Source organism: Loxodonta africana, chromosome X (assembly GCF_030014295.1).
Source record: "Loxodonta africana isolate mLoxAfr1 chromosome X, mLoxAfr1.hap2, whole genome shotgun sequence".
Lineage (NCBI taxonomy): Eukaryota > Metazoa > Chordata > Mammalia > Proboscidea > Elephantidae > Loxodonta > Loxodonta africana.
The window spans coordinates 47,614,256-47,638,209 of NC_087369.1; the positions used below are offsets into that span (position 1 = coordinate 47,614,256).

Below are 23,954 nucleotides of genomic sequence, written 5' to 3' on the forward strand. Positions count from 1 at the left end.
CTCTATCCTCTTCTGGAAAGGGAAATAAGTGGCATTTGGCAGGAGTTAATAAATTTCCAGATTGGAAACAGGTAGATAAATGAGATATATTTTTTTGGTCATCGGAGATATTTGGTCATCTTACCCCAAACAATAAACCAGATTCTGGTATATTACATAAGACTACAAAGTAGCAGCTAAACATATAAGCTCTGAAAACAGATTCCCTGGATTCAAATCCAGGCTCTATAATCTACCAGTTTTAAGACCATAAAAAAAACCCAGACATAGGCAAATTATTTATCCTCTCTGTACTGAAATTTCCTCATCCATAATTAATAGTAAGAATAGTATCTATTTCAGAAATATTTTGAAAATGACTCAGTGCCTATCATTTATTACAATTATTATTACTGTTATTAATTTTCTAAAAGTGGTTCTTAGGAAAGCTTGTTGCTTCAAACCTTGGGGCTCTAACAAGAGAAAACAAACACAGACTCTAACAGACACAAGAGGGAAGGGCTCTGTGGAACAAAGACTTTGGTTTGGCCCTTTGACTCTGGTTTCTGAAAATAACCCAAGCAATCAAGAAGCCTTTGCTTTCCAAAATAGCTGAGCAAGTAGGGGCTACATAGGCCCCCACCTGGCAAACTAATTTCAGGAAGGGACAGGAGGAGGAGAGGGGGGCTAATGCAGTCATGCACATTCACTGCTATGCATTAAAGCCCAATCACGCATATTCATTGAGGTCCCAATGACTAGGGGACTTGGGACCTTGAAGTGCTCTCTTTCGGTGCCTTCTGGATCTGTAAGAACACCCATTCATGGGAAAGTGTGGGACGTCCCTGGGGACAATCGAAGCCCTGTGCCAGACCTCTCCCAGACCTTGCCTGATGTGTTTCTTTGCTTGTATCCTTTCTGGTTATTATAAACAGCTAACCGTATGTATACGTAACAGTCTCTGAATTTTGCAATAAACCAACATGGGCTGGCAGGACAGAGTCGATTTGTGCAGACCTGGCTCTGGGTGGCTGGGTGATAGCGCAAGGCTGCATGGACAGGACAGTTGATGAAGAAGGACAGAGTCCTTCTAGCTTGTGACCTAGTCCCGGGGGAGTAGAGGGTCAGAGAGGGGAAGGATTTGCCATGGAAGTGGCTGGCGATAAAGTATGGAGATGTGGGAAGGTGAGGCCTGGATACATTTCGAGCTGGAATTAGTTTCATGCTGATCCTTGCTACACAGTGATAAAGGCGGGGTTTGCCCGCCTTGTCCCTTTTATATAGCGCTGTCTATAGCAGTGCTGTCCTTGCAGGCTCAGATACCCAATTCTCCCTTGTCTTCCCTTGATGTCTGTCTGTCTTTTCCTTGAATAAGGATAAGAAGTGACATGGAGCAGAAGACTTAACCTTAAGGGAATTTTATTCTGAAGTTCAAAAGAACTCGTTGGCAATAAAATGACCAGGAAACTTTGGTCGTGGAAAGAAACAGGAAGTGGTGAGAATTCTGAGGACTGGTATTTGATGTCTTTGTAATTTCCTAAATCTCACTGCAATCCAAGTCCTTGTTTCTGAGGGGACAGATGTGTTTATTTTGTACCTGTGATGATATGATGGCCTAAATCATTAAAAAAAAAAAAAATTCCATCATCAAATTGTTCATTTTCAGAAACCTTTATCTACTTTTGGTTTTGTGAAGAACTCATAAAAAAGAATGACTCTTTCTGAAGCACAATATAAACCAAATTTGATCAATTTGAAGATGTTGAAATTCAAAATTTGACTGTGCTCTAATATATTTTTGCTTCATCTAGTCCAGTGCTAATTTTTCCCCTCCCTAAACCTGCTAACTTCTCATCTGCTTTCCAACTGCCATCTCTGAGGTCATTCCAGTTCCTCTGACTGCCACTGAAGCTGCTACAGTGTTTGTACAGCATGCATTCCTAAAAGACAACGCTTATCTCGTGCATTAACGTCTATACGAAAAGCCAAAGCTTAAGTACAGTGAAACTTTTTATTATCAGGTCTATTTACATTTTATCACTATACTTTTCTTACAAAGCTAATTTTTCTGTGCTATTGTAAATTTCCAAACTCTGGACTCTATTTTCTGCTGTTTAATAATTCTTGAGGGAAACACTCTCATTGTTTGCTGAGGAACCAGCTCTTCCGGAGCAAGCAGAGGTTCCCCTTTATACCCAGATAAAAGATGGGATGTCCGTGATTACAGCTGCTTGTGGTAGGCAGTGAGGGTCTGAGAGCAGTGTAGACTGGAGCTAACTAAGGCTGTGGCCAGACACCACATTCTGAAGAGAGCAAGGGGCTCAGCAAGCCTTACACAAATCACAGCTTTGAACAACATGTCTGCGCCTCACTCCTCCTAAACATAACCCCTCATTTGGATGTGCACTGAACTGAACAAGGCTTACCAGTGCCCCTCAGAAATTTCTAAGAAATGTTCATTTCTGGGTATGATGCAATGTCCTTATGACTGAGCTGTGTGTGCTGTGTCCTTAAGGTTCTAGTTTTGAGGAAAGCTGATGAATCCTATTCCTAACTCCAATAATCTATGTGAGTCGGGAATGCTCTCTTGTACTCCTGATGTAGTCAGCCCACCATGGACTGTCAAAATAAACTATTGGGAGCCTGCTATTTGAGTACACTCTAACTGTACCACTCCAAATGAATTCTGAGGCCAGAATAAAAAAACTCATGTGATACTCATACAAATATCTCAAAAGAAAGAAACCTAACATAAAGCAGGACTACGTTCTAGGAAACTACTCCAATGCCTCAAGGAGGTAGATAATAAGGGTCAGAGTAAAACATTGAGGAGATTAGTATTTGGCAGAAGATTTAGGAAGTAATTAGAACTGTTAGGTAAGACCATTTGGGCTTGGATAACAAAAGTGGAACTCTGAAGAGGATATGGATGGGAAAGACGAATGAGAACCAAAGAAAACTATTGATCTGAATGAGAAAAGTCTGAAAGGGCCACTTTTAGAGAGGAATTACAATGTACTTTATTATTCTTGAAACTTCAGCCTGACAAGTTTTCATTAAATCTAGAATTGCCTTGACATTTACCCTTTTCCACCAATTGCAACAATTTTTTGTAGTCTCTTAGAAAAATATATGTAAAATTTTCCTTTGACTTAAATCAGGGAACTCAATAATTTAAATAAAGAATTTAAACTGATTGCTGGGATAAAAATTAATTCAACCAGTCCAAGGTTTTCAAAGATTAAAAAAAAAATTGGTCTTAATTTCTTCCACAGTCAATTCTGCTACCTCAGCCTTGAATGGGAAATCCTGTCTGAAGGAAGTAAAAAGTATCCAAAACTAGACCCTAGTTTACTTACTGTAAGTACCATAATATACTCTTATTGGCCCTCAAGGAAAACCAGTAATTGTTGCTTTCTAAGGCAGAGGGTGAGGTTGAAGAGAGAAGGAAAAATGACATGCTTTAAAATTAAACTCATGTCTCAGCTCCGTTATTTGCTAATTGTATCACTTTGAGCATGCTATTTAACAGTTTAAGCCTCGATTTTCTCACATCAAAAGGGATTACCACCACCCATCTCTAAAGTTCTTACGTGTAAAATTCCCTGCTCAATACCTGGCACAGAAAATGTTCCTTTTTCTTCCAGTTCCTTTCCCAAAGCCTTTCAGGACCACTTGGATTCACTGTTTTCTCCCTTTCCTAAGACACAGCATTTAAATTCTGTACCACACATCACATATTAATCTGAATGTTTGGCTTGCTTGTGGAATCTCTTGAATTTCCAAAGATTCTAAGTTTGTCGCTAACATACTTCTTCTGTGACTTCCACATGCCACCAGCAACATAGTAGGAATTCGATAAATATTTGTTGAATGAATCACACTGAGTTAATAAAAATACTAAGAACCAAAATAGGATAAGAAATGGCAAAGCTTACACCTACACAGGAATTCTTGCTCGATAACTATTCATGGTCTGGCCATCTTTTTGAAGCGGTACTTCTGACTTCCCTGGCTCCATGGTTGATAGACATCTGTGGTAGCCAGCTTCCAAGATAGCTCTCAGTGATATTGCTCATCTCACAATGAACCAATGTGGCTCTATATGACCAGCAGAATACTGCAGAAGTGCCAACGTTGACTTCAGGAGCTAGATCAAAAGAGGCACTGTAGCTATTGCCTTGGTCTCTTGAATTGCTTGCTTTGGGAAAAGCCAGTCACTATGCCATGAAGATACTCTCCTATGGAGAGGGACTGGGATCTATGGCTTATACCAAAGCCAAGCCCACTGCCATCGAGTTGATTCTGACTCACAGGACCTTGTAAGACAGAGAACTGCCCCATAGGATTTTCAAGGCTGTAAATCTTTACGGAAGCAGAACTGCCACATCTTTATCCTGTGGAGTGGCTGGTGGGTTCAAACCACCAACCTTTCAGTTAGCAGCAGCTGAGCTGCTTTAACCACTGTGCCACGTAGGGATTGTCTGTATAATTAGTATCCATTTGCCAGCCATGTGGGTGAACCACTTAGGATGGTTGCAGCCCCACTTGACTGCAATCTCGTGAGAGACCCTGAGCCAGAACTGCCCAGCTGAGTTACTTCCAAATTTCTGACCCACAGAAACTGAGAGACAACAAGTGATTATTGTTTTAAACCACTAAATTTTGGAGTGATTTTTTTAATGCAGCAATAGACAACTAGTACACTGTCTAAGGATATATAAGGCATAAGATCTGGTAGCTCAACTGAATTAATAAAAATTAAGTTACATTGACCCTAAGCTTAGACCAAACTTATGACTTTTCAAAATATATCACTTTTAAACGGAAAGTCTGCTGATTCTCTAATCACTAGAGTTCTTGGAGTAATGCTTGACTTTCCTCTTTTTTCTTATACTTAATAAACAATCCCTTAGAAAATTCTGTGGCTCCACCTTCAAAAGAATAGCCAGAATTCAACCACCTCCCATGACCCCCACTGTCCACCACCCTAATTGAAGCCATTATCATCTCTCATCTAGATTATTACAACAGCCCCTTGACTTTCTTTTCTGGCTTCTACCCTTTCTCCTGGAGCCCTGGTGGCATAGTGGTTAAGAGCTGTGGCTGCAACAAAAAGGTCAGCAGCTGGAAACTGTATAGGGCAGTTGGAATTGACTCAAAGGCAATGGATTTGCTCCCCACAGTATCTTCTCAGACAGTATCGGCCACAGTGATCCTGTCACTCCTCTGCACAAAAGCCCTCTATGGCTTCCTGTTTCACTAAGTGTAAAAGCTAAAGTTCTTATTGCCTACATGATCTGTTCAGTCTCCCACCCCATTACCTTCCCGACCTCATCTCCTAGCACTGTACCCACCCTGCATTGGCTTCTCACTATACCTCAAATAACCCAGGAATGCCACCACCTCAGGGTCTCTGTACAGGCTATTCCCTCTACTTGGAATGCTCTTGTCCCAGCTATCTCCCTGGCTTAAGTCGCATGTCGAGTAAACTGTAGACCAAGGATTTAAACTAGGTCTGGGTTATTTCAAAACAGGCTACCAGGACCCATGACAGAAGGTAGTAAAAACTCTAGCTCTGTCCTTGGCAACTTATGTGACCTTTTTGAGCTACGATTTTCCCCACCTTAAAAATGAAATAACTTTATTTTATTAAAATAAAGTAACATTTATTTCACAGGTGGTTGTGAAGATTAAATAAGACATGCAGGTAAAGCACATAACAGGATATCTGGCAAATAGTAAGCACTCATTCAATGTGGTGATGGTGGTAGGAGAAGCTACATCAGCAGCAATCAATCAGATGGGAGATGTGAAGGAAAGGAATCGTGGATGATTCCTAGGTTTTTGCCTTAAGTAATTGAAGGAATGATGGTACCATTCACTGAGTCTGGGGACAACAGAAAAAGTTGTAGAGAGCAAGAACATTAGTTAAAACTCTAGTGGAAAAACTCTAGTAGCTCCCTGGTAATTCTTTTTTTTGGACCAAAGGTGCTTAAGGCCCAAACAAGTAATATTAAAACTATCGGTACCTTTCAATCACATAAACGGCATTCCATTTCCATTCTCTCTCTAAATTACTTAAAATTGTTTTTTGTTCTAAGTAATTCCTTTCTAGAACGAGAGAAATTATTGAAGTAAAAAAAGTCACAAAGTCTAGATCCTGGATGAGTTGCTGTTCTTAATTAACTGATGGCAAATACTGCAAAGATGAATAGCAGCAGAACAAAATCCAGCAACTTAAGGAAGTCCTCACTTTTGTTTTAAAGAGAAATATTGGCAAATATTAGGGAGAATTTATGCAACCAACATTAAATAAGGTAAGTATTGGGGGTTTTGAGAAATGGCAAAGTGTTTCTGTTATTTTTAAGTGAAAGCTTCCTGATAACTAAAGTGTTCAGGCTTAATGAAAGGAGATTTCAGTTCTCTTTTTCAGAGTCCCTCTGGCTTAACTCCCCAAAGAAAGGTAGCACTTGACCCAGGTCTGGCCCTAGCTGTACACACTTAGCTTTCATTTAAATAGTAGTTCACAGACTAGTTAAACAATCCTATACATAAAATTGACTTCACAAGCCTCTATGTCATAATTCATTTTATCGAGGTGTATTTTGTCTTCAGGTTCTGGCACTTTACAGGATTCCCCAAATCCTATTTTGAGATGCTTCAAAGTATGCACTACTTTGAACTGGAGAGAAGGCCAAAACCAAAAACCAAACCCAGTGCCTTCGAGTTGATTCCAACTCAGAGCAACCCCGTAGGACAGAGTAGAACTGCCCCATAGAGTTTCTAAGAAGCGCCCAGGCGGATTCAAACTGCCGACCCTTTTGGTCAGTAGCCATAGCACTTAACCACTACACCACCAGGGTTTCCGGAACGAAGGCAGCATAGTGTAATTAGAGTAGTGAATTAGTTTAAGCTGGGTCCCAAACCCCTGGATACAGTCTCTGGTTACAGTTTGCTTCTCTGGGCCTCAGCTTCTTCAACCTTAAAACAAAGGGTTTTGACCTATAGATGACCATGAAGTTCTCTTTGAGCTCTGTGTTTGATTGTAGTAAGCTGCTCTAGGTAAGAAAACTGACTTTTGTTTCCCTCTAATTCTTTGTAAAGATGAATTACAAATAAGCCAGCCACAAACTATTTTACAGACAAGTTTGTATACCACTATTTTGGTGGGCTACTACGGAATGGTTTCTTCTACCATTGTGCTACATAAAAACAAGGGGGATTAAAACTTTGACCTTAACTTCAGCAAATCATGCTAATAAAGCTAACTGACCTGCAACTAGTTCACGGAAGGAAGTACAGTATATATATTGTCCACCAACTTCCTCTCACTACAGAAATAGAGAAATGAGGTTTGTTTTTTTTTGAGGCGGTACTTGCTACATTTACCATAAATATTGAATTTCTTCTTTTTTTCCACTGTAGTTTGTGTCATGCAAGAATCTATTTACACTGACTAAAATGGAATGATGCTGGAAGAGTGATTCATGAGGAATTTTCAGCCTGAAATTTACCCTGAACGATATAGTCTTAGTTGGCATAAACCACTGGTACAGGTAAGGCTGATCATTTATTCATTTTTAGCTTAAAAGTTAACTGTACAGAAATTCTAACAGGACTAAACTGTTTAAATTGTGAAAACCAATCATTAAGAAAGGTAGTCAGCCTTGTAATGTAGATAATCATCAGTAACTGACCTTAGAGTTATAAAACTGCTGAGGGGAACTTTTAAAAATTTTATGGAAATAATTCTGTATAAGTAACATGTAATTTTTATTTGATTTCTTAAGCTTTACAGTTTTCTAACATTTCAGAAAAGAAATATCAATATCTATTAGTTGTATAATCAAAGTTTATTTTTTAAAGGAAAGGTATATAGTAGGTACAAGTTTGGTGTTTGGGAAGCTAAAGATGGTGAACTAGTTCTTTGTTATGGTGATATCCCTATGTAGATTCAAACTCATCTGGTTAATAAAGCTAGCCTCTGATAAAGTCTTTTTTTTTCAATCCCCCTTTTTGTTCCAAGGAAACCCTGGTGGCATAGTGGTTAAGAGCTACAGAGTGCTCCTCAGAAACCCTGTGGGGCAGTTCTACTCTGTCCTATGGGGTCCCTATGAATCGCAATCAACTAGCAAATGGTTTTGTTCCGAACCATTTGCTAGTGTGAAATAGAAAAATAAGGCAGTAGAATTGAGTAATATGAGATATTAGATGCTGTATGAGGTGGTCCAGTTAAAAAAAGGAATACTATTGATCTTAATACGGAAGGACGGTTACCTTTACAGAGTTTGGTATAATCACGCATTACTATTGACAAAAGGCAGGGAGGGACTAGTGCTTTTCTTTAGTATCATCATACAATAAAACATTGTTTATGCAAATTCAACATCTACTTTGGGTAGATACATTTTTCTTAAGAAAAAAAGTTGGCTTATTTCACTCTGTTCAACTGGCTTTTAAAATTGTGGGCTTACAGGTTAGGTTTTATGTATTTATAACTGTATACTAACTGCAAGCAGATTCTAATTCACCAGGCTGCACTGGATTCAGATACAAACTCCCTCTGAAGCATATGAATTGTTTTCTATATAAAACTTACAAATGAAGGAAAATAAAGTGATAAAGGCATTAAAACAATAAGAACAAAAAACCCAAACCTGCTGCCATCAAGTGGATTCTGACTCACAGGGACCCTACAGAAGAGAGAGAACTGCTCCACAGCGTTTCCAAGAATCAGCTGGTGGACTCGAACTGCTGACCTTTTGGTTAGCAGCTTGAACTCTTAACCACTGTGCCACCAGGTTTTCCGATAAAGACATTACCCATTGTCATCGAGTCAATTCCGACTCATAGTGACCCTATAGGACAGGCTGGAACTGCTCCCTAGAGTTTCCAGGGGCCGCCTGGTGGATTCAAACTGCCAATCTTTTGGACAGCAGCCGTAGCACTTAACCACTACACACACCACCAGGATTTCTGGTAAAGACATTAATAGACATAAAGACACTGAAGTATTTGACTCTAGAGATACTGTACCCCCCCAAAAACAAACCCATTGCCATTGAGTCCATTCTGACTCATAGCGACCCTATAGGACAGAGTAGAACTGCCCCATAGAGTTTCCAAGGAACACCTGGTGGATTTGAACTGCTAACCTTTTGGTTAGCAGCTGTAGCTCTTAACCACTATGCCACCAGGGTAGGGGTGGTGGTTGTTTAATTTAAAAATTATTTCAAAATTATAATATTGTATTTGGAAAAACAAAACCATATTTCTGTAATCTAAGATGCAGAAAATAAATATAATTGTGATTCTCAAAGAGGGGTAAAATAAAAAAACCCATTTCTGTCGAATGTTAATCTGATTCATAGTGACCCTATAGGACAGAGTAGAATGGCCCCGTAGCATTTCCAAGGCTGTAAATCTTTACGGAAGCAGACTGCCACATCTTTCTCCTTCACAGCAGCTGGTGGGTTCGAAATGCCAACCTATCTGTTAACGGCTGAGCACTTCAACCACTGCGCTCCAGGAGGACAGCTCCAGGTGGGCGGCATATAATAATCTCAGAAAGCTGTACATGGTAAGATTTTATGTTTATCCAAAGAGATGATGTGATTTAAAAAAAAAAATTGAAAAACCCTGTTCTAGATCACAAAACGGTAGAGAATATGGTGCATAGAAAGTGATGAAGACACAGAGAAATGCACCAGACTCTCAATAGATACCATTATTCTTATTTGACCAGAGTCCAAAAACTTTTCTTTGTTAGTCTCACCTGAAAGAAATGAGGAAACAGGAGAAAAAAGAATTTGTATATGACTATTTAGCACTTCGTGTGCACCGTTTAAATCAAGAAAGATTTAAAAATAAGACTTAAAGCAAAAAAGCACACCTGCATTTAAGCTGTTATTAAACCATATCCTCTGAACAACCTAAAGATACTAAATTTCACATGAGGGACACAGGAGGGCACGTTAACCAACCGGCCTAGCAACTGCAGTTTGGCATACAATTTTTAATTCACTTTTTAATGAAGTATGACAGCATTAAATATTTGAAATGAGAAATTACTGATGTCCTGGGATTTGGGTGTCTATTTGTGGTCACTACACATTCCTTCTGTTCAATTCAGGATCTTCCTTGAGTTTTTGGTTATACGGAATTAAGTTTACTTCTAAAATATGAAGAAATTCTTCTAATAGTGTTAAATTATAGAGGAATGTTTTAATGTAGCCATGAAAAGATACCACTAATGTGCTAATTTAAATTCTGTCTTCTCTCTATTAATATGGCCCCAAAAATACTTTTGCAATACTTTCCTTTACCCAGTATGTATTATTTACATGTGCCTTAAATTTTTTAAAATTATATTTCTAGGCAAAGTCAATCTCATTTACAAATTATTTTATAAGAACTAGAAATTCCTCTAACATAACATTTAACTATTTGCATCAATTTTTGTTTTTTAGGCAAAGGCACCGTCCATCACAATAATCAAGCTTTTGCGTTTATTTCAACTGGAAAATCGTGATTTAAATAGGTGAGAAGGTATCTATAATTTCCTTTCCATCCAATATGTTTTTGTTACACATTTGTTTCAACTAATGCTTTTTTTTTTTTTAACTATTCAGCTTAAATGCCACCTATAATTTTAATAGTAAACATTTGCAATTCTGTTCTAGCTTCTGTGCCAAAATTCAAGAAAATCTGACATAAATGAGTAACAATTCAACATGTATTCAACCATCCAGGATCTCTTCCATGGCTTTACCAATTATTTATACCTTCCTTTGTATCGTGGGCCTCTTTGGAAACTCTCTTTCCCAATGGATATTTTTAATGAAGATAACTAAGAAAACATCAACCCACATCTACCTAGCACATCTTGTGACGGCGAACTTACTTGTGTGCAGCGCCATGCCTTTCGTGGGTATCTATTTCCTGAAAGGTTTTCAATGGGAATTTCGATCGGCACGATGCAGGGTGGTTACTTTCCTGGGGACTCTATCCATGCATGTAAGTATGTTTGTCAGCCTCATAATTCTAAGTTGGATTGCCATAAGCCGCTATGCTACCTTAATGAAAAAGGATTCTACACAAGAGACCACTTGGTGCTATGAGAAAATATTTTATGGCCGTTTACTGAAAAAATTTCGCCAGCCCGATTTTGCCAGAAAACTATGCGTTTATATATGGGGAGTTGTACTGGGCATAATTATTCCAGTTACCATATACTACTCAGCTGTAGAGGCTACAGAAGAAGAGAACCTGTGCTATAATCAGCAGATAGAACTAGGAGGCATGGTCTCTCAGATTGCAGGTCTCATTGGAGCTGCATTTATTGGATTTTCATTTTTAGTAGTACTAACGTCATACTACTCTTTTGTCAGCCATTTGAGAAAAATAAGGACCTGTACATCTATTACAGAGAAAGATTTGATTTACAGGTCTGTAAAAAGGCATCTTTTGGTCATCCAAATTCTACTAATAGTTTGCTTCCTTCCATATAGTATTTTTAAACCCATTTTTTATGTTCTAAACCAAAAAGAGGACTGCCAACAATTGAATTATTTAATAGAAATAAAAAACTTCCTCACCTGTCTTGCTTCAGCCAGAAGTAGTACAGACCCCATTATATTTCTTTTATTAGATAAAAAATTCAAGAAGTCACTATACAACCTCTTTACAAAATCTGATTCACCACATATACAACCATATGGTTGACTTTTGAAGGGAAAACACCACAAAATAGATAACAAAAGTGTTCATGTGACCCTATTAGGGACACTAAACTACATGATTAAGATGTCATAGCTTAGTTGATAGCACATACTGAGAACACTTCTTTGATTTAAAAATATAAATAAATATGTACATTCATAAAACTCGATTTATAGTTCTACTTGTACTGAAAGCTGAGTTAGCAGACTTTCAGAGACAAAACTCAATCCTACTGAAAGGATCCCACTGCACTGCACATGAAACTAACAGCCCATTTTCTGTTTAAGCTCAACTGTGGATGCTTCAGTTCAGAACACATTTCACAACTGTGGAATATAGAAGCAAGTGGTTCAGGACTCATCTGATTTTTAGTAGTTATAATACAAGGGCCTATCTCTGGCTAATGTTTGTTTTGTTAGAAAAGTTTTTTAATACTTTAAAAATGAGTGAAGAAAAAAATGAATAAGAAATTCTCATACTTCAGTCCTGTCTAAATGCATGAATAACGTAGTATAAAATCCAAGGTTTTATAAAAATATTATTGGGTATTATCTGGCTCGTGTTACTGGGATGAGCAATATCAATTTATTCCAGCATTAGGTAGATATTACTTATAAATATGTTTAAATATTTGGATTAGGTTTTGTTAGAATAAAAAGGCAATATGTCATTATATGTCAATCTTTATCACATTTTCTATATTTTTTCTGTATTCAGTATAAATGTTATCAAAGGCAAAAAATTACATGGCACATAGATAAATTCAATTAATTTTTATGAAATGAATGAATGATAAGGGAGTACAATAGTATCATAGGTAAGAGAATGGTCTCTGGAGTTAGACTCCCTGAGTGCAATCCTGAGTCATCTAATTTAGCTGGACAATCTTATGCAAATTACTCACCCCTGTAAGTGTTAATTTCTTCATCTGTAGAATAGAAAAATACTACCTAATTTTTAGGTGCTATTATTATTTTTTATTTCTTTTTATTATTAAATCATATGATGTACTATTATCAGTAGTTATTATTTACTGAACAATTGCTATGTGCCTGGCACTTTGCTATATATGCTTTACATATATTGTTTTAATCATCGCAACTCTATTGTATGCCCATTTACTGATGAGAAAACTGAAGTGCATGGAGTTAAGTATGTCACCCAAATTTTCTCCAATATCCAGGTAAATATTTGAAGAGTAAGCATTTCTTAATGGTCATTTCTTTCTTACATGTAAACCTGTCAGTAAGGCAAATGATTGTGACTATATTTTGTATTATTACATTATAATTTAAAAAAATGTGTGCTCTATCTTCCCAAAGAGATCATAAACACCTTTGGAGCTATGGTCTATTTTCTATTGCTACTCCCCCTGATACCTGCATTCTCTTCTCAGAAAAGAATCAAACAAAACCAATTTAATAAAATCAGCCATTAACTGTAACACACCATTTTGTTAGAGACTGCTTAAAGACTCATTTACTCTTTACATGGTAATTCCTTCAATGCTCAAAAAGAAGTCTGTATTCACATAGTACTTCCAAGCCTTTAATCTCATAGCATGTTTTATTCCTGAATTAGAAATGTAAAAGCTATTCACTGTACAGGTTTCGTAAGAGCCATGTGTTCCAAATCACTAGAGGTCATTCCAGCACATCTACATAATTTTCATTAAAAAAAAGAATAGAAAAACGGTAAATAATTTTTCTCCTTTTTTACTTCAATGGTTAACTGAAAGAAGAAAATGGTCAGAGAAAAGTCTGGAAAAACAAATTCTGGCCTCAAATACTTACAGTACGCATCTATCCTTTTATAGTACCAAACTAATTTCTGGCTGATTAATTCGCAGAGATAAAGGTAGACCTGGGAACTCCAGGCAACCTCCCTAATTATAAACATAGGTGTCCAATCTAGTACCTTCATGGACATGCTAATCACAGAATAACTTCAAGTTGATCAAGAGTTCCTGAGCTTTCCAGTTTTCTCTATAGGCATACTAGTAGTTTTATTCTTACATGAGTTTTAAACTTAAACTAAGAAGAACTGAGAAGATGATCAATAATCTTCATTTAACCCTGGTGGTGTAGTGGTTAAGAGCTATGGCTGCTAACCAAATGGTCCCATAAAAAACCCACTGCCATCGAGTTGATTCCGACTCATAGCGACCCTATAGGACAGAGTAGAACTGCCCCACAGAGTTTCCAAGGAGCGCTTGGTACATTGGAACTGCCAACCTTTTGGTTAGCAGCCGCAGCTCTTAACCACTATGCCACCAGGGTTTCCACCAACAGATCAGTAGTTCGAATTCACCAGGCGCTCCTTGGAAACTATGGGGCAGTTCTACTCTGTCCTATAGGGTCACTATGAGTCAGAATCAACTGGACGGTGATGGTTTTTTTTTGGGGGGGGGGGTTATACTATGTTGAATCTCACTGCGCTTAGGATATTTTGTTTTAAATATAACTTATACAAATTATGACTTAAAAAATCATTTGTCATTCCCACTACTTTAAATAAACAGCTAAAGATATTATCGAAGTAGAGTTTTCTACATTTTAAAAAAGAAGAAAAAAAGATATGCAATTTCTCTTTAAGTCATTCATTCTGATAGAAAACTCCCATTTTAATTCTCTGTACTAAATTGATATACTGAGCTTACTCTCATCATGTTTATCCTTCTACCACAGATGCTCTCCCAAATGGGTGATTGTAAATCATTGTTGAATTTTTTTGTGTAACTGAAAGAGAAAAAAACTAAAACAGTTGCCATCTACTCTATTTCCACGCTGGCTATTTAAAGTCATAGTAACTCTTTTTATAAACATTACTTTCTAAGTTTACTCTAATTTTAAAGTTTGGATTTCAAAAAAAATAGCACTTTTATGTGTCTATGTGAGTTACAGTCAAACATATTTTCAGAAATTCTAAATTTTGCATTATAGGCCAGCAACATTGTATCTTACTGTAGAAAACAGACATGACCAAAAAATTTTTTAATTTTACTGTGCCGTAGGTGAAAGTTTACAGTGCGAGTTAGTTTCTCACTCAAAAATTTATACTCAAATTGTTTTGTGACATTGGTTGCAATCCCCGCATTGTGTCAGCACTCTCCCCCTTTCCACCCTGGGCTTCCTGTGTCCATTCCTCCAGATTTCCTGTCCCTCCTGCCTTCTCATCTTTGTTTTTGGAAGGTGTTGCCCATTTGGTTGCCGATACTTGAGTGAACTATGAAGCACATTCCTCACGTGTGTTGGTGTTTTACAGGCGGATCTAATCTTTGGCTAAAAGGTGGGCTTCAAGAGTGGCTTCAGTTCTGAGTTAGCAGGGTGTCTGGGGGCCATAGTTTCAGGGGTTCCTCCAGTCTTTGTCAGACCAGTAAGCCTGTTTTCTGTGTGTGTATGTGTGTGAATTTGAATTTTGTTCTACATTTCCCTTCTGCTCTGTCCCGGGCCCTCTATTCTGATCCCTGTCGTATCAGTACCAGGCTGTTTTGATTGCTGTGACTGTATAGTAAGTTCTGAGGTCAAGTATTGTGAGCCCCACTTTGTTCTTTTTTTTCAATAATGCTTGGCTTATCAGGTGCCTCTTTCCTTTCCATACAAAGTTGGTGATTAGTTTTTCCATCTTGTTAAAGAATGCCGCTGGTATTTGGATTGCATTATATCTATAGATCACTTTGGGTAGAATTGACATTTTCATAATGTTAAGTCTATCTATCCATGAGCATAGTATGTTTTCCTATTTATGTACCTGGTTAGATTTATTCCTAAGTATTTTTATCTTTTTAGGGGCTGTTACAAATGGTACTGTTTTCCTGATTTCCTTTTCAATGTTCTCTTTGTTGGTGTTTCAGAATCTGATTTTTTTTTTTTTAAATCTTGTATCCTGCTGCTCTGCTGAATCTTTCTATTAGTTCCAGTATTTTCTTGTGGAATATTTGAGGCTCTCTAGGATCATATCATGTGTAAATAGGGATAGTTTTGGATGCCTTTTATTTCTTTTTCTTGCCTTATTGCTCAAGCTAGGACTTCCAGTGTGATGTTAAATAGGAGTGGTTTATCATGTCTCATCCTTGAGACATGATAAATCCTGACCCATACTGTTACGATTTGGTGAGGTCTCCCTCTGTCTATCCCTGGCCTTGCAGTCTGCCGGGATGGGGGGGGGGGGTAATAGGCATATGTGGGAAGATGAGATGAAAGGAAATCTTGCTGGCAAACCACAAACGGAGCACAGAGGGAACACTGGTAATTTGCTCAGCATTTCACTGGCACAGCCCAGTGCTATGCACCTTCCTCTGAGTGCCCCCAAGTTTAAAGAGACTTGAGAGAATTTGGAAGAGCTACCATAGCTAGAAATGTTGTACATCTGATAGAAAAAAGTCTTTGGCTATATCATACACACTATACCTGGCTAAGAAGGAGAGGAGTAGTGAAAGGATTCATATCCAATAAGCCAAAGAAACTCATTTCTTTTTAAATCAAGGAGCTGATTTTTTGAGGGTTTTTTTTTTGGAGGGGGTGTGGTGGGAGAAGAGGGGCATAAAAAAAAAGGAGTAGTGAAAGGATTCATATCCAATAAGCCAAAGAAACTCATTTCTTTTTAAATCAAGGAGCTGATTTTTTGAGGGTTTTTTTTTTTGGAGGGGGTGTGGTGGGAGAAGAGGGGCATAGTAGTTAGAAATGCAAGATGAATGTATGATTCTCTTATAATTAATTAGACTTTTCTAAGTACAATTATTATTGAAACTGCACATTCAAATCGAACATGCACTCTGTTCAGCAACCTTACAAACATAATGCAGAAGACTGACCAATGTGTTTCTAATACAAAAAGAATAAACAAGTTTCATTTTAATGAAAACTTAAATTTCTTTATAAAACATCAGGGACTTTTGTGAGTTGTGGAAACAGATGTAAAAGGAACATCAGAAATTAAGACCAATAGGGGAAGAAATACTGTTAAGAAACCCACAAAGCCATGGCAACTAGGGTTATGTGATGAACACCTATTTTTGATAAACTCTGGCCCTAAGCAAGTGAAAGGAGAACTGAGACCAGAAGGGGACCAAAGAGCAGCCAGGCGTGTTCTCAGGGGTTAGTGAAGTAAACCATTTAAAGGAAGCACACTCAGAAACACTCAGGTGGGAAGCTTCTGGCTGAGTATGTGCGAATGGGGTTTTGCGGACAGTTCTAAGAACTAAACACTCAAACCTTCTGGGTACATGCCCCATCCAGAATAGAAAGTGATTGTTTGTGTAGCAGTTTGCAATCAGAGAAGCTGCTTAATTTATTAAACTTATTAAAATTGTATATCAGTAGATCAGAGTGACAGAAAGGCGACACCCAGGTGTGAGGCTGCCTGCAGGAATTAGGAGAGACAAGAAAATCCCAGAACCTCCCTGTGTTTAGCAGGAAACAAACAAACAAACAACATCTTGCCATCCAGTCAAGTCCGACTCATAGTGACCCTATAGGACAGAGTAGAACTGACCCACAGGGTTTCCAAGGAGCACCTGCCCGGTGATTCAAAATGCTAACTTTTTGGTTAGCAGCTGTAGCACTTAACCACTATGCCACCAGAGTTTCCGTGCTTAGCAGAGCCAATGAAATTCACTGAAGGAAGGCAAGGAGCCAGGAGGTACATTTACCTTGACAACTGTGCTATTTCTTTTTAAACTACTTTTAATTCAGGTGTGAGAGGGGGAAAAAAAAGGAAAGCACTGAAACATAACGGAAGTGTTCATATCCTTTCACAAGAAAATGGAGAGTAAAAGGGAAAGAGGACAGAAAAAAAAATATTTGCATGCGTGCCTTAATGCCTATAGGAAGGCAAAGCATGAGAAATATAACATTATATTCTAAGACGGTGGTTCTCCATTGGGGGCAATTTTTGCCTCCCAGGGGACATTTGGCAATCTGAAGACATTTTTGGTTGTCAAAACTTGGAGGAGCTGCTACTGGCATCTACTGGGTAGAGACCAGGAATGCTGCTAAAAAAAAAAAAAAAATTTTTTTTTTTTAAGCATCCTACAATTCACAGAACAGTCCCTCACAACAAAGTATTCAGCCCCAAAAGGCACTAGTGCGTGGCTGGTGGGAGATCCTGTACTATGGTGACACACTTTCCCGAATTTCAAAAGATTATACGATTACTTTTTTATACAACTTCATGTGAAATTTCTTTGCCAAAGCAAGTATTTTCCACCACAAGTCACGTGCTACCATATATTCAAATCTAACTTAATATAACCAAACAATCATTTTTAGACTTGATTATGATGATTTCAAAAAAGAATACCTACCAAATAAAGCAAAAACTATTCTTAATCAGCATAATGCTACAACGTTTGGGAAACTTAATGGTTTTGGATGATATGCCAAGAATTACAAGAAAGAGAAAGGCGGGACAGGGAGGAAAGAAGGATAGGGTATTTTTGGCCTAAAAGGAATGGAATATTGATTATTTTTTCCTAAAGGAATGAAACATTGTAGTGTTTTTCTATTTACTAAGTATAAGGGAAGAAAACTTAAGACAAAAACTGTAACTACAGAAACAAAGGCCTATATAAGAAACTGAATCAACACGTAGACCAAAAAACCAAGTCACTGAATATATGACATCTGAATGTGAAGAAAGGCTGATTATAAACTGCTTTATTAGCAAAAATATTAACAAAACCAAATCAAATTTTAAATTGTCATCTGTGTATTTCATGGACTACATACGTTACATTAACTATTACACAATAACTACTCCACTGAAATGCCTCTGTAACAAGGTCTGAATAAAACTGCTTTTTTAGGTTACCTAAATTACATTAGAAAATCCTATTGACACAACCTTTAAAATACATCTAGAATCTAAATACCTTTTATCACCTCCATTGTTAACCATTCTAGTCTGAGCCAGACAGGATTATCTCCCATTTCCTGGCTCAGCCCCTTGAGCCTCTTCAATGTATTATTAACAAAGCAGTGTAGTCCTGTTACCATGGAAAGATCACAGTCTTCCTTTGTTCAAAATTCTCCAGTGAATTCTCATTTCTCTGAGTAAAAGTCAAAGCCCATCCTCTCCTTTTCTCTCTGACCTCATCTACTACCCCCCTTTGCTTATTTTCCCTCAGCCACAGGGGCCTTCTTGCCTTAGTGCTTTTGTGCTGGCTGTTTCTTTTACCCAGAACACTCTTAATAAGTTAACCCACTCCCTCTCCTTCCTCAGCTCCTTGCTCAGGTACCATCTTCTCAATGTGGCCTACTCTGACCACCTATTTAAAATTGCAATCCCTTCTCTAGCACTGGAAACCCTGGTTGCCTAGTGGTTAAGCGTTACGGCTGGTAACCAAAAGGCTGGCAGTTTGAATCCACCAGGTGCTCCTTGGAAACCCTGTGGGGCAGTTCTACCCTGTCCTATAGGGTTGCTAAGAGTGGGAATTGACGGCAATGGCGTTGGTTGGGTCTCTAGCACTCCCTGTCCCTCTGGACACTTTTTTTTTTTTCCTGTAGTCCTTTTCACCTTCTAACCTACTATATAGTTTACTTATTTATAGTTACTAATTATTGTATGTCTCCCTGAACTAGAATGTTAGCTCCATGAGGGCACTGATTTTTGTCTGTTTTGTTCACTGATGTATCCCCAGTTATAGCACTCAATACTTTTTGATTGCATGTCTTAAGAAAAATATACCAAAATTCAAAACTATCAATTAATTAAATATAAATATTCCATTTATCCATGCAAAACATAGAGATCAGGCACTATAATATCGAGAACATTAACATTAACGTGTGCTCTACGTTGAGTTTGCTTGTCAACTGAATATTGGCTCTTTTTCTGGTGGTTTCTTCTTATTAATTCGTGATTTGAGAATTACTTTTTTTACTCTCTTCTCTTCCCAGCATGTTTCTGGGTGCTTCCTCAGAATTATTTGGCATGCACTTTAGAAACAAGCTAACTTAATATAATCCATGCAAAACTAATTTTTATTCTCTGAATGCAGTTCCTTTTGCTTGAAATGCCCTCTCATCTCTATATACCTATCCCATCACTCAAGATCAGGCTCAAATGTAACCGCTTCCATGAAGTTTCTCTGACTCTGTTTTTAATAATACTTACCACCCTCTATTTGGTACTATAATTATTTGTGTGCCTTCTGTAAAGATGGCCACCAACAATTTCTCTCATCCCTGTGCACACGTGCCACTGGAATCAAAAGGTAGAATGTATTTTCCTTCCCATCAAACCGAGGCTAGGCCTGAGACCTTTTGACTAACAGAATGCAGTGGACTTGACACAGTGCCAATTCTGGGCCTACGCTTGGAAGGGCCTGAGGACTTCTGTTTTTGTTCCTGTGGAGTCTCGAGACACCATCCTGCTGGAGCTAGGGGCTGTGTGGAGAGATAAAGGCCCTGAATGAGAGACTATGAAGTGGGCCCAGTCAGCTCTTAGCTGTTCTAGTTACCTCAGGTGAGGTGTCAGAAAAATATGTGAAACTTTGGTGGATACTCCAGCTACTTCGGCCAACGGTATATGAAGCAGAATGGAGCAGCCCCCATTAAGCTCTGCCCAAACTGCAGAACTGTGAGCAAATACACAGTGGTTGTTGTTTGAAGTCACTAAGCTGTGCTGTGCCTTGATATGCAGCACTAAATAATATACACACTGCCTTATTTCCTCCGCTGAGGTCATAATACCTTTAGGGCTCCAAGCACAGTATTCTGCATGAAGCAAGGCACTTGAATATATTTGCTGAATAAATAAATCAGATGGTAAATTAGAAGGTGAAGTAAAATATAACTACGCTTGTATTTTATTTTGGATTATCTACGTCAAAGACATGGCTAATCAAAAGCTGATTATATTATTGAAAGGATTACAGTAGAGTATGTTGCCAAGCATTAATTACTATGATGTTGATTTAATTATTATTTTTCAAGAACAGAGTTCATTCATTCAAGACAAAACTGACCCTTGAGCAAAAGAGCTTTTTACACAATGCTATTACATGAACTAGGAACTACTTTTACACATCTTTATGTTTTCAAATAATCATTTATTACTGTATATATTGTATATAATATATAAAGGAGATATACTACTCTGTCTATACATATTTTCTTATATTAATTCAATGCAAAAGAATAACACAACACGCTACTAGAGTTGACAACTCTACCCTTTTAGCTTTCCACACTTCTTATTCTCTTTCTGGGATAATGGAAGAACACTTTGTTTTTCAATAAAAATGTTATCCGTTGGATGGTTCAGTGTTGACTTTTGATAAAAATAGTATCATTTCCCTATCACTACATTTGAAAAGAATGAATAAAATATTTTACAACTAATTTATACTAATGTGTATTTTGTGCATTTCTCCAATGAATTTCATTATAACATTCTACTAGGTTGTTTTGAAAATGCTCATGCTTTCCCTCACGTTTAACTACAATAAGTTCAGTTAAAATTTACCAAACAACATTATTAACAAATTTAACTAAACTCTGCTTAGTTTTTTTAACCATAAAGAAAACACATTGAAGAAGCCTCCAGAAGTCTTGAGGAAAGGAACACCATGTCTGTGGACACTGGGGGTTAGGGAGAAGCCTATGACAAAATATCAGAGTAAGAAAATGTAAGCCAGGGTCAGACAACCCTCAGAGGCTTTCAAGTGAGTCTAGGTCTTGGAAAGGGTTGGAGATCTGGAGCAAGGCCTACCAGTCTCCTTTATTGCGGGTCTCTCTGTTATACTTGACACATAATGAGCCAGGGACTGAGATGAGAGAGTTCTCATTAACTGGATGATTCTGGGATCAAACAGGCAGAAAGACTGAATAATGATAATATATTCCTACGGGTACAATTCATACATATTACATCTATAATTGTGATTTCATACTATGTTTTTAAAACTTATCTGCAAAGAAAATAAAATGCTGACTATTACACATTACAGCATTACCAAAACAGAAATATCTGATGAACTTTGACAATATAAACCAAATTCTGATTTCCTCTCAATTAACTGAGTATAGGATATCATTTAATTCTTCCTATTTGTTGGATTTTTCATTTCTGTCATGCACACAAAGGCAAAAGAGGAATAAGAGAATCTTAGATTGCATGTGCATTTTAATAAAAGGAAACTGAAATTATAAAAATTGTTCATATTAAGAATTAGTACAATGACCTCTCAAATATAAAGCAGTTAAATACATTTTTACTTGTAAGTAGAATTAAGTTTAAGATGTTCCCTATAATAATATTAAAGAAAACATTCTGAATATTATCGGTTTCTCTTCACAAACGTTAAAGCTGGTGATAAAAATGACTTACCTTCACATCCCTGTGAATTATGTTATTATCATGACAGTAGCGAAGAGCTTCCAGTATCTGTCTCATGTAATGACTGTAGAAAAAAGAAATCTAAGACTGTAAAAAATTTATTTTTAAAGCTTAATATACAGTGTCCCAAGTCTGTAACCCCCGCCTTCATATTAGCTGCCTATGGATGTTTTTTTGTTTGAGAAGACAAATCGATGGAAAGTGAAGTTTAATAATGAAGAAGTTGGCAAACATACTCATAAATTTAAAATGCAATGGAGAAATGTTTTAGATTTCCTAAGATACCTCAGTCAAAAAAATTTAAGAAGTTCATAAGTAAAATAGTCGTGCAAGATAAAAATTCAACCTTAAAGCATGACGAATACAACAATTCTCCCATATTTAGTTGGTTCTATTTACTTTTTTTTACTTACTCTGTCCTATAGGGTTGCTATGAGTCGGAGTCGACTCGATGGCACTGGGTCTTTTTTTTTTTTTTTTACTTAGTTAAGCTGGATTGCTATTAAGTGAAGAGTGCTCAGGGTTACACCAAGAATTCTGATTAAAAGGGCGGGAACTTTTATCTACAAGCAGAATCTGCTCTCTGCCTCATTTCCATTTAGCTCTAAGGATAAACAAGAGGGAAGAACTTCCTTAGACCTATTGTTTCTTTTTGTAACATAATCAAGTTTCTGTTGGGGCATCCTTTAACAAAGCAGGATTCCAGGCCTTTGTCTTGGGAACTCTGACACCTCAAGCGGCTAGCTGGAGTCTGCTGAGGCTCCCCGACTGGGTACAGGTGAAGAACAAAGGAGGAGTTAACATTTTAAAAAACAGCCATTAAAAAGCAGCAATAGGGTCAACTAGCAACAGGATGTGACAAGAGTAGTTTATTCACCATTATGATAGGACTTCCTGGCCTTACTTATAAAATGCTTTTCTTAAAATCCTTCTGTTTTCCTCTTTCACCTTTTCTTCCTCTGCATTTTACTCCCTCCATATTTGACTTTCTCATTTCTTCCCATTATCCCTATTCCTTTCCCATTTTTCTGTTTCTTTCCCAACCAGCCAGGACACAGATATGCCATAGACGTGACATTATTTGTTATACAGTACTTATTGAATTTTGTTTTCTGTTTCCAGATCTTCTATTTCTCACACTTTAAAATAAAAATAATTATTTTTAGAAATTTTATGGTACTTACAAATGACCTTGTAGGTGTGTTTGTAACTCAGTACAAAAAAAAAATTAAAATGTCCTTACTCCTGCTAAACAATGAAAAGAGCACATTCCCATCAAGCTCCCTCTTTAGTATACTATTATCTAACCATGCTCACACAAATGTCCCTCTAATTGGTATATGCAGTATTTCATATATTACAATGGATTTGAAGGTTCCATTTTTAAAATGAAAGGTAGGAAAAAGAATTCTGACTTTGTTCCTATACTTACCACTATCTCCTCCCCACTGGGCTCTAAGCTAGAGATCTAGGCTCATGCAGTCATTAGTTCCCATTTCCAATTTCTCTTATTTTGCAAATTCACATGTAAGGGGTTGTGGTTATATATTTTTGCCTGGTCCAGTGTAGCCTGTAAATAAGTTTCTGTTTAAGTTAGAGATTAGTAACTTGGTGTGCATAGACTTTTAGTGGTTCAAATCAGGCTTTGGAGGATCTGTGACACCCCTGAAATGGCTAAGAAATAACAAATGTGAACCTGCTTTGTAAATTCTAAACCATGCTACAAGGGTTAAGTCATTATCACTGTTGTTAAATGTAGTCAAAGATTTAGGAATGGCCTATTTGGCCATCTAGATGTGACCATGAAAACGTGGGTAAGTTTAAATCAAGTAGACAAAGCTTGTACTCACAGAATGGACTACTTTGGACACACAGTACTAAAACAGCCACCTAAATTAGTGTTAGTCTAA

General features: G+C 37.4%; 2 protein-coding genes across 11 annotated transcripts in view; one reads left to right on the forward strand and one right to left on the reverse strand.

Annotated features, from left to right (window-relative positions):
• The window catches only part of CASK (calcium/calmodulin dependent serine protein kinase), a 455,537-nt gene that overhangs the window by 169,701 nt on the left and 261,882 nt on the right, over positions 1–23,954 (reverse strand). For all 8 annotated transcript variants that reach the window (XM_023557951.2, XM_010597744.3, XM_010597743.3 and 5 more), the window contains exon 5: positions 22,036–22,108. In XM_023557951.2, coding sequence (XP_023413719.1) covers positions 22,036–22,108 — 73 coding nt within the window. The remainder of the gene's footprint in view (positions 1–22,035; positions 22,109–23,954) is intronic.
• On the forward strand, positions 7,325–17,740 carry GPR82 (G protein-coupled receptor 82). Of its 3 annotated transcripts, none has more exons than XM_023557960.2 (4): positions 7,325–7,538; positions 9,446–9,562; positions 10,452–10,530; positions 10,665–17,740. In XM_023557960.2, exon 4 carries the CDS (start codon positions 10,699–10,701, stop codon positions 11,704–11,706), a length of 1,008 nt encoding a protein of 335 aa, XP_023413728.1. In that variant the 5' UTR covers positions 7,325–7,538; positions 9,446–9,562; positions 10,452–10,530; positions 10,665–10,698; the 3' UTR covers positions 11,707–17,740. The 3 variants fall into 3 exon arrangements, with proteins under 3 accessions (XP_023413728.1, XP_023413725.1, XP_023413727.1); XM_023557957.2 differs by having other exon boundaries at positions 7,326–7,538; positions 10,452–10,522; XM_023557959.2 differs by having other exon boundaries at positions 7,326–7,538; positions 9,449–9,562; positions 10,452–10,522.

What these genes read in the sequence shown, in the direction of transcription:
- GPR82 (XM_023557960.2), top strand. Translation starts at nt 10,699, where the DNA reads ATGAGTAACAATTCAACATGTATTCAACCATCCAGGATCTCTTCCATG.